The following is a 12,076-nucleotide window of genomic DNA, read 5'->3' on the forward strand; positions in this document are numbered from 1 at the left end:
TCGGTGTGCACGGGCCTTAAGGCTGAACAGCATGAAATTCCATCAGTCTACAGAGATTTCCCAGTATTTCTCTGTTGCAATCGGGAGATCACAATAATTAACCCAGAAAAAGGCAAAGCAGTGCAATCCTTACTAGATTTTTAGACTTTTCTGTTTGCAATAAGAAAAAACACTCAACACATGCGGGCATTTCTGCTTTCTTTTTACTGAACTGGTCGGCAGTAACAAAAAACATGAGACTCATTAGAAACAAACAGACGGCCAAACAAAAGGTAACTCAGGGTTATACAAAGAGTGGCCAACACAAAAATACATCCTGATAAATGAGTCCTATTTCAAACTCAATGCACTACAAATCCTATGGTATAAATACAGCATTACAACATAGAGAGAGAGACTTAGAATGTCAATTACCATTTTTCTAATCATTTGATTAGCTGTAGTTAGAAATTATGCTGTTTTTCTTTTCTAAGGGCTTTTTTGCAGTCTTTGTCGCCATCTTGTGGATCGACTACATCCGTCTTTGCTCTGCTTAATAACAGGCTAGTGGCTGCCGACGTGCTGTCTCTCTGAAAATATAAATATTTAAAATAGGCGCTATCCTTCTAAATCAACTGCATATATGCAATCTAAACAACTACATTCTCACCTGAAACGCCTCAAAAGTACATTGTGTTGTCCAACAGCTGCAATATTTGTCAAACTGTAGTGAGTTTATTGATCTACTGTCACTCTATGTGGGTGGAGAAAGACACAAAAGTGAAGAGGCTGTACGAGTGCTGATATTGCAGAATATTGCATGGCTATCAGCCAATCGAATTCGAGAACCAGACAGAACTGTTGTATAAATGCAATTAAGGCAAAGCATTCCATTAATTATACAGTTCATTGGAACTTGAAACACAAATTATAAATTACGTAGATTCACACATTTAAGTTTATGTAAAGATGGACATTTACAATAGGGACAACCTGTCAATGCATTTGCAGAGAGTTTGCAAAGAATCTGTTAATTAAACCTGAAATGAAATTAGATGATATATAATTATAACTCTTTCATGAGAAGCACAATATGTGCTGTACTAAACTGTTAATATCCAGCCTGCATGCTTTTCATTTTAATCAGAATCAGAATCAGTTTTATTGTCAAGTGTGCTTCACACATGCAAGGAATTTGTTTTGGCTACAGAAGCTTCCAGTGTACATAAAGTGACAAGTGACAACACAAAATAAATATGAGAAAAAAGACGATAAATATTAAAAAGACTTATCTTTGGCCTTTCTGTTTTTCCAGTGCTCCACTCAGGAATTTTACCTCATCATTAGCTCTCTTTCTCGCCTGAATGTTGAGCTTCAAGCCCTCATGCCTGCCATCCAATCACAGCTCAGCTCTCCCCTTTTGAAGACCCTCCTGCTGGACACACCTCAGCTTTTAAGCCCCGCCCACAACTTCTTAAAAGTGCTGAATGAGAAAGCGGCAAAGTAAGTTCATTTTTTTGACAGCTTCATGGGTATTCACCTTAGTTTGTTCATTTTAAATTGATATAGCTGAAGACTAAATTATTAGGCCTCAAGTGAAATCCCTCCCAAATACAGTATAATGAAGGGAATCACAATTTTTAAATGTAGTAGATAAAGGTCATTTCCACTAACTAATTTTTTTTTGTATTTGGCATGATGACAGTACATAATATTTTACTAGATATTTTTCAGGATACACTACCTGTTCAAAATTTTGTCACCTGTATGTTTGCAAGTTTTAGGAACAACAAATAATAACTTGGCTTCTTGTTGATCATTTGGTATCAGAAGTGGCTTATATAGAAGGCAAAGGCCCCTATATTATGCTTATTTAACCAAAATATAACATGATCATACCTTGATTTTGAAATATTTATTTAGTACAGTAAGGTCTGACTTTGCTTAGTCTCGTCACTTAGAAATAACGTACAGTATAGAATATAAAGTCATGATGCAGTGGAAAAAGAATGAATATTGTGTATGACTCCCATGAGCTTTAAGGACTGCATCCATACATCTCTGCAATGACTCAAATCACTTATTAATAAAGTCATCTGCAATGGAAAAGAGAGTGTTCTTGCACGACTCTTAGAATTTATCAAGATTCTTTGGATTCATCTTTAATACCTCCTCCGTTATCATACGTCAGACATGCTCAAAAATGTTCATGTCTGCTGACTGGGCTGGCCAATCCTGGAGCACCTTGACCTTATAAGCTTTCAGGAACTTTGATGTGGAGGCTGAAGTATGTGAAGGAGAGCTATCCTGCTGAAGAATTGCCATTTCTTGTGGTTTGTAATGTAATAAGCAGCACAAATGTCTTGTTACCTAAGGCTGTTGATGCTGATGTAGATTACTCTGCAAATCTCTCGCACGCCCCCATACTAAATGTAACTCCAAACCATGATTTTTCCTTCACCAAACTTGACTGATTTCAATGGTAATCTTGGATTCATGCGGGTTCCAGTAGGTCTTCTGCAGTATTTGTGATAATTGGGATGCTGCTCAACAGACCATTTATCAGAAAAATCAACCCTCTGCCACTTTTCCAAATGATCAACTAGAAGTCAAGTTATTATTTTCTGCTCTTACAACTAATATTATTCACAAGACTTTCGTCAGGTGGTGTACTAGTATTCAGTTTAAAGTGCAATTTAAACTTTAACTAGTTTAATTAGGTTCACTAAGCAGATTAGTCTAAATAGGCAAGTCACTGGACCTTCAAATGAATTGTTAAAAATTTAAATAAAAATAGTAAATACTGTGAACAAAATTGTTATATTTGAAAGAATTATCACTTATATTTAAATAAGAATACACATTTCACAGGATGGCTAGGAATGTTGTCCATCGCATTATATATTTTGAAACAATATATTAAAAAACAAACATTTTTTTTGGTTTCTGTATGTGTAACACATGTCGGCGACAAACCAAAGCAATTTTATAAACGGAGAATTCACATTGAGTTCTTATTATACATAAACTGTCTTGTGAAAGACACAAACTACCTAAACTGGGCTGGCAGGGAAGAGCAGGGCTCGACAAGGCTGGGCACAACAGGATAAGTTGATAAACGACAACAAATTGGCATACAGACCTGGGGTCTGTTCTTCGTACGTGGATTACTCAGTTAGCTGGCTTTGGATATTGACGATTTGACACGATCCAGGATCGTTTCGTTCTTCAAAGCTGATCCGAGAGTTGTTGTCATAGCAACAGTTCTGCTAGGTAAAACCTGATCGGGAGCAGGTTCAATTCATATAAACAGGATTAGATCGGCTTGGTTAAAGCAAAGATAATACAGAAAGTATGTTCCCAATTCTGATATTTTCTTACAGTAGTAGTTATACACTTGGAAAAATGGTACATATTTTTAACTATATATATAAAGTTATAGTCATTAATAAAATAAATTAAGTTATACATATTAATAAAACGTATGCAATCTGCACCCTCGAAATGAAAGTACAAAGACTTCCACCTGGTGGTGCAATGAGAAAACTTATTAATATGAAGTTTTTAATCGCTTTAGTACAAATTGTGTATAATAGAAATGCACAATTATGTGACTTTTTTTAAAAACAATAATACATTTATGCAGTCATAAACATGTTTTGACAGTTAATATGCCGGTGATTTGATGCTTCACAAAAGTTGCCTTTACCAATATGAAAATGCTTTTGTAAACAACCAGTTATTCTTTACACAGATTAAAAAAACGGCTACTATAATAAAGAAAATCTTTTCTAAATGTAGAACTAAATACATTGATTTGCATTGAAGTACATGATTAATACTCTTGACACATGAAAGTGTAAAGCCTGCAGCTCACAACAAATGTGGAAGGTTATTGCGTGTCATATTTAACAAGCCGTTTACTGCTAATTTGATGTAATTTTGCTCACATGGATAATTAAATATTAATCAAATGATGTCATTACGCTGCTGTGCCATCAGCCAATCATTGCATTGCTGATCATGATTTCGAGGATCGATAGATCTGTCCTTCACAACACACGCAGCGATCTCAGATCAGTTTATCCAGTCATTCTAATCTGATTCGCGAACTTGTTTGAAGAACCAAATTAGCAAGAGATCAGTTATCAAGATTAAAAGATCCAGGATCTGCCAAATAATCTTAGATCATTTAAGCAAGGTACGAAGAACGGAACCCAGCAGACAAGAAGAAGCTATAAACAAGAGCAAAAATGACAAACAAACAGGTGAACATGATAAACTTGTAATTAGTTTACAAGGAGTGCGGGACTAGACAATAGACAGGAGAGCACATGACACAAAAAGACAACACAAGCAACATGTGCTTGCGTAAAACGAGACTAGACCATACAGCCAATGAGAGAACTCATTAACCACGTTCACACGAAACACAACACTAAAACACGTAGCCACAATGTAAACAGCGAGCCACGTGTTTTGACAAGGCTAACACAAACAGAACACAAGACATGGGCACACAATAAATAAAATACTTACTGTGCACTCGCACATGTATCCCAGTGCCAACAGAACCGAAACCAACTAGACTGAGGCGCTGAGAGTAAAACAGCACACTGCAGGCAGAACAAACACAAAAAAGAGAGCAAGTGAGCACAAGTGAAACCGAATCTCCTCAGGAGTCACGCTTGCCTGCTACAAAGACTAGAACAGAAAAATTATGAGAGACAGAGACTAAGATAGGATATGAGTGCTCGGCCCAAAAAACTCGAGCCGAGCTCAAAATACAATACAAGACAAGACAAGACAGGACTGGACTCTGCCACCATAACAAGAATTAACTAAACCGAAATGGCAGAGTCCTGACATTGACATAAACATGTGATCATACATAATTTTTATTACTTAAAAAACATATTTAAACTTCTTGCTGGCAAATGATTAAAAACATTTATGTATGTATGAGTGCATATACGGTTGAAGTCTTATACAGTTGAAGTCAAGAATTATTTGCCCCCCTTTGACTTTTAAATTTTTTTTATATTTCCAATATATTTAACAAAGCAAAGACATTTTCACAGTATGTCTGATAATATTTTTTCTTCTGAAAAAAGTCTTATTCATTTTATTTCAGCTAGAATAAAAGCAGTTTAAATTTTTTTGTGAACCATTTTAAGGTCAAAATTATTAGCCCCTTTAAAGGGCCATGACACCCCCCACTTTCAGTTAAAGTCTACTTCCGAATTTTTTCAAAAGATGCATGATTAATGGGGGTGGAGCTCCGCGAGCTTCGGGCTGGAGTGGGCGTGGCCAGCAGGGGAGAACGTGAGCAAACGAAGCTAGCTCACAACATGAGACAAACCGTGAGGAGACGCATGAGTTTATAGTTTACAAAGTTAAAATGCAAGGAAATGAACAGTGATTCAATGCCCTGCTACATTTGTTATTCGTAATTTCATATACACATAACCACAATTTATATAATTATAAAGATAAGTGTGTTCATGTAAACCCTATAAATGAGGACTTCTCCCTCAATCCTCGTATCCAGCAGACTCAGTGCAGCAGGTCTCCTGACCTGTCTGTTTTAACCGTTAGCCCTGCTGGTAATCTGGAGGATTTAGGCAAACACAGCAGCACAGTGATGTGTCTGAATGTGAACGAACTCCTGATGAAAGACAGCGTCCGCCATTCTCTAATTCTCGTGCTGCTCTCCCGACAAAAATGCTAGCAGCACACACACAGCTTTGCTGTATGATCGGCCCTGACAAGATCGCGGGGGAAAACATGCAACAAACCCCGTGGATCATGGAAACAAATGCATATGAGCCTTCATGAACGACTAAATACTGTGTGCCCGTGCCGTGAGTCCGTGACGTGTCTCACAGCTCGGGCTTGACTCTGGTAGGTCTGGCAGGTCTCATGAATAATTAAGCAGCCGGCTCTTCTCATAGGATAAGGAAACTCCGTTATGAATAATAATGAGAAACCGACGCGTCATCATTGCACTTGCAGTTCTGCGCTACGTCGCCGATTTTGATCCCGCCCCAAAAATCATTTTAAACCCGGAAGCTGAAATTAGCTGACAAAAGCTCAAAATTATCCAGTTTTCCCCACAATTAAAGCTGACAGGTGCTAACATTGTCTTAACTGATGCTCAACACACACAAATCTGTTAATATAAAAAAAAAGTTCTCCAGGGCGTCCTGAAACTTTAAGCTATATTCTTTTTCGATAGTCTACAGAACAAGCCATCGTTATACAAAAAAATGCCTCATAACCTTAACCTGCCTAGTTTACCTAATTAGCCTAGTTAGGCCTTTAAATGTCACTTTAAGCTGTATAGAAGTGTCTTGAAAAATATATAGTAATATAATATTTACTGTCATCATGGCAAAGATTATTCTGACTTTAACTGTATGTGTATTCATTCATTTATTTCTTTCATACTTTAATTCTGCATGGATATTTTGAACTATTTTCTTTTAGGACAGGCAATAAAACAGAAATGTTTGTGGATCTGACTGACTTCCCAGTGATCCGGAAAACAAAAGAGGAGATTGAGAGTGTTTTGTTGGACATAATGGAGCACCGGCGAGAAGTTCGCCTGTTGTTAAAAAACCCATCTTTGGACTACACCACAGTGTCTGGCCAACAGGTACAGTAATAGCGTCAACAATCTCATCTCAGACATCTGTTTGATTAATGAGTTTCAGAAATTGAGGACGAAAGCCATTGTAACACCTGCTGCATTACACAAATATGGTATTTTACAGTGGAGACGCATATGCTGTGTTGTTGCTGTCAAACGTATTAGATTAAATTTGCATAAAATGCTCAAATTTGCAAGCACTACTGTCAACCTTGTTATAAAAAAACACATTTTCTTGAATATTTTGTTTCATTTAAGCCACAGTTGCACTGCACTTTTTGCCCCACTTCCATTCACAAGCGCCTGAATGCAGCAGACCAGAAATGCAAGCTCGTGCTACAAGTTTTAAATGTCACTGTGTTTCAAAAGTCAATCTTGGCGAACTCTGACATGCAAAATCGCATCACATGATTGCCTGAGACCAATAGTAAATCAAAACCTAACCACTCTGTTAGGGATGCTCCATTTGGTTAATTTTGCCAACCGACAACCGCCGCTAGTTAATCGAATATTATTGGTTAACTATAGTCAGATTAATACTAAATTATTATTTAATTTTAAAAAATATTAATTGACATGTCTATTTTGTGACTGACACATTAAATATTGTGTTTTAAAATACTGATTTATTTAAACATGCCAACACATTGACAAAATAACCACAACAGAATGTCTTCATGCACCTGCAGTGTTTCCAACAGCATAGAAAAACAGGATAAACTAAATAAATGGTCCTGCCCTAGATATTTTTCATGACAAATGACAAATTTAGATTACAAAACGAAAACACTAACTGAATTCTTTAAAAAAAAACAGCATAGTCATCATGTTTTGTTTTTTTTCTTTTGTCAAATAAAAATAGCAGCTTACCTCAAATCCATCGCTTCACGGAAAATAGGCTTTAGCATTTAATTAATGCTCCGCTCTAATTCTTATATCACAAGCCTCTGTCAACATTTTTAATATAATCCTAGTGCTCGTGTGCTTTTATTTCCTCTCTCGCTCTCAGTTTATGTGCGAGCACTGCGTGTGATGAAATACAATAACAAGGTTCATAAGTTGACTTTTTGTAAAGTGTAGGCTACTATAGCGTATAACAACTTTGTTGTTCACATATGATATTGCATTTATTTGCATTCATGTTTTATTAGCTATAAAATATGGGAACATGGTTTTCCATTTTAAAAACATGACACTCACCTCACTGCCTTTTTTGTTGATAAGAAAAAAAGAAGCAATGTGCGCTTTTTTATGTCACTAGGACATGACTGAATCAGCTGTGTATTGTGTGTGAGTTTTGCTGTCAATGTTGTCATTCTTGTAATATTATATAATATTATGAAATTCAAGATTTATAAAGAAATACAGCTCTGGATAATTTGAAACAGCGACCACTATTCTCTCCACCATCTTAAAAAGTTCTCTGTTGTCATCATGACAACATATACACTGCTGTCACCTCAAGGGAAACCTCACCTCTGCTTTTATTTGATTGATATATGTAAAAGTGCAAAAAACGTGAAGTGTGGCAGGGCACATAAACCGCATGCAAAACACAGATGGCCTTTAGTAATCCATTCAAAAGATGCTCCTCTCAATGCAATAAGTGCGCTGTGATTGGGCCCTTATGCAGTTAAACTTTTAAAATATAAAAAAATAATGTTTTTAATTAAACTGATGCCATCAATCTGTTTCAAACGCACCCCTTGGGTAATGGTTAATCAGTTATTTGGAGCATTCCTACTTTCTGTACAGAAATGTAAAACTAGGAGTTCAGGGGAAATTTATAGTTTGAGCCGAAAAAGTGGGTGTGTGCGTACAACTCTGAACGATATCTTAATAGCTAAAGCATACAAACGTCTGTTTAGAGCTAACCCCAGACATGTATAAGGATCCACAATCGAATAGAACACACACTCAGGGCGTACTCACACTATGCTATCCGAACCGTGCCCAGGCCCATTTCCCAGATTGTTTGAGAAGTTTAAGTGCTTTGAATTGGGCTCAGGCATGGTTCAGTTTCTCGGCCCTGGCCCGGTTAGAAGAGGTGTGCCACAGCGCAGTTCATTTAGGCTCGGTTCACTTGAGCCCGAAACTGAAGATGAGATGTGACTTTTAAGGGACTGTTTCAATAAAAATAAAGAAATCTCCACTGTGCTCCACTGTGGTGAGAGGGACTGTTGTTTTGTGTTTACCTTATGATTAAAGTTGTTGCCCGTCCACCGATTCTCACCTCAAAATAAGCGAGTTTAAGCCACTTGTACATTAAGGTAGCATTCAGAAAAAACAAAACACCAGCGAAGAATCTCAACACAGAGGAAACTAAACACCTACTGCCAGCTGGCGTTTCGGAAGTGCACCATGGGTCACACCGATCACTTGACGCAAGAGTATAAACCAGGCTTAAGACATGGAGTATGCCATATTAGTGGCATTGCTGAAGTGCAGTACAGACATGTAAACACCGCAATCTAACTATTAGCGATTTTTGCTGCATTTTGCGTCAGGGTAGTCTGTACACACACAGCTGTTTGAAACTATTCTCTGCACCCACCATGTCAGTAAAGGACCACAGACACATCGTGAAATGTGGAGGTTTTTTTCTTTTCATTCAGCGTGCGGTATCAAATTCCATTAAAAACAACACTTTTCCACCAGTGCTTAATCCGTACTTCCATTCAGTACCTCAGTTTGTCACGGGGGCATGCATGAAATGTTCCTGAATGAAAGTGAAAGTGCCAAACTGCAGTTAAAGCTTAAGATGTAAAATAAAAGACCTAAAATTGCATAAAACTCCTGAAGAAATGTGAATACACATGTGCTGACGCAATGACGTTAATCTATGTGCTATAATGTAAAATGAGCTCATGAAAGGAACTTTTAAAAAGCAACTCAAATAAACACATCAATCTTATTATTGTCTTAATCAGGGGTCCGTTCTTCGTATGTGGATTACTCAGTTAGCTGGATATGGATAGTGACGATTTGACACGATCCAGGATCGTTTCGTTCTTCAAAGCTGATTCGAGAGTTGTTGTCATAGCAACAGATCTGCTAGGTCAAACCTGATCGGGAGCAGGTTCAATTCATATAAATAGGATTAGATCGGCTTTGTTCAAGCAAAGGTAATACAGAAAGTATGTTCTGAATTCTGATATTTTCTTACAGTAATAGTTATACACTTGGGAAAATGGTACATTTTTTAACCATATATATATAAAGTTATAGTAATTAATAAAATAAATAAAGTTATACATATTAATAAAACGTATGCAATCTGCACCCTCGAAATGAAAGTTCAAAGACTGCCACCTGGTGGTGCAAAGAGAAAACTTATTGATATGAACTTTTTAGATCGCTTTAGTACAAACTGTGTATAATAGAAATGCAGAATATGTGATTTTTTTTTTTTAAAGCAATAATACATTTATGCAGTCATAAACATGTTTTGATAGTTAATATGCCGGTGATTTGATGCTTCACAAAAGTTGCAGACGCCTTTACCAATATGAAAATGCTTTTGTAAACAACCAAAATAAAGAAAATCTTTTCTAAATGTAGAACTAAATACATTGATATGCATTGAAATACATGATGAATACTCTTGACACATGAAAGTGTAAAGCCTGCTGCTCACAACAAATGTGGAAGGTTATTGCGTGTCATATTTAACAAGCCGTTTACTGCTAATTTGATGTTATTTTGCTCACATGGATAATTGAATATTAATCAGATGATCGCATTAAGCTGCTGTGCCGTCAGCCAATCGTTGCATTGCTGATCATGATTTCGAGGATCGATAGACACAACATACACAGCGATCTCAGATCAGTTTATCCAGACATTCTAATCTGATTCGCGAACTTGTTTGAAGAACCAAATTAGCGAGAGATCAGTTATCAAGATTAAAAGATCCAGGATCTGTCAAATCATCTTAGATCATTTAAGCGAGGTACGAAGAACGGACCCCAGATTAAGGCAAGTAATTTGGTAACTGATGTCCATGTAAACATAGTCAATGTCTAATTATCTTGTTTCATCCAGCCTCTTTTCAATAGTATCTGTACAGAATTTTACATGCTCAGATTCTAGCCATAGTCCAAACACAGTTGAAAATCCTGTCATCATTTGCTCATCCGAGGTGATGTTCTAATGCTGTATACCTTTTTTTGTTTTCAGATCACAAAGGGGAATTTAGAAAAAAAAAATCCAATTATAAACCAAAACTTCCATTTAACGACAACCAGCATTACACTTGTTAAGCAAAATGTGAAATACTACAGAATGGTTTATGACGATGGGGTTGTATATTCCAAATAGGGTTTGGTGAAAAACAAACTGACTATGGCTGTTGATCTATTGCATGCAACTCTTTATACATCACATTCTGCTAGTGCTGGAATTCACTCCTATTAATGCACTTTATGAAAAATGTAATTGATAACTAATGACTATATTATATACTACTTTTTTCAGGGTTGAACTCTACAAAGTCATATTTTCTACATTAAAGCTACTGTTTTAAATACTGCATTGTGACGCATTATAAAACACAGTGGTCTTGTATCCGATGTTCTACAATTATGCAACTTTTTATCTTTAAGAAACCTTTTAACTTCTTGTTCTACATCATATAACGTGGCTGTTTTAATAATGTTATTGTGCTCTTGAATACTTCTCTACTAAAAGATGGCAACTACAAGGACAGTGTCTGACATTTTTGCATGCAGCTCCACATCTGTTTCTCCATCTGCCCATTCTGCCTTTCCCTCATGAATACACAACAGTTTTCTCAACCCCAGAATACAGACCCCTGTCGCTCCTCTTTTTCCCAGTATCTCTCACCCAGTCTAGCATAGCTACTCTTCTGGCTGTCAGCAAAAAGACATTTCGCATCTTATTCTGGACAAGTCTACAAGAGTAGAATGAGTGATGGACAAAGATGTTTCATTTGAAATGCAATTTTAGTGGCAGGTTTATAAAGATATTTGAGATATAGGAGGTATTTTGGTGTTTACATCACGAATTTACAAAAATAAACTTTAGATTACAATAATATAATTTTGATTGATTGATTGATTGATTGATTCATTCATTCATTCATTTTCTTTTAGACTTAGTCCTTCTAATAATCTGGGGTTACCACGGCGGAATCATCCATACACACTCATATACACACACTACGGTCAATTTAGCTTATGCCAACTGACCTTTTTGCTGTGAGGCGTTTGTGCTACCCACTGTGCCACTGTGATGCCTAATATAATATAATATAATATAATATAATATAATATAATATAATATAATATAATATAATATAATATAATATAATATAATATAATATAATGTAAAATAGGTGGTGCAGTGGTGCTGTAGGTAGTGCTGTCACCTCACAGCAAGAAGGTCGCTGGTTCAAGCCTCGGCTGGGCTAGTTGTCATTTCTGT

At 36.5% G+C, this 12,076-nt stretch overlaps 1 protein-coding gene across 8 annotated transcripts in view; it reads left to right on the forward strand.

The window, feature by feature from the left end:
- Positions 1-12,076, forward strand: part of msh3 (mutS homolog 3 (E. coli)) — a 186,574-nt gene that overhangs the window by 79,054 nt on the left and 95,444 nt on the right. For 5 of the 8 annotated variants that reach the window (XR_015490413.1, XM_087252484.1, XM_087252485.1 and 2 more), the window contains exons 14-15: positions 1,295-1,482; positions 6,469-6,637. Coding sequence is in view for 7 of the 8 variants with exons in the window: in XM_087252484.1 (XP_087108610.1) it covers positions 1,295-1,482; positions 6,469-6,637 (357 nt within the window). In the remaining variant the exon portion in view is untranslated. 8 annotated transcript variants of the gene reach the window in all.

This window comes from Danio rerio, chromosome 5 (genome assembly GCF_052040795.2).
Source record: "Danio rerio strain M-AB ecotype USA chromosome 5, GRCz13ab, whole genome shotgun sequence".
NCBI lineage: Eukaryota > Metazoa > Chordata > Actinopteri > Cypriniformes > Danionidae > Danio > Danio rerio.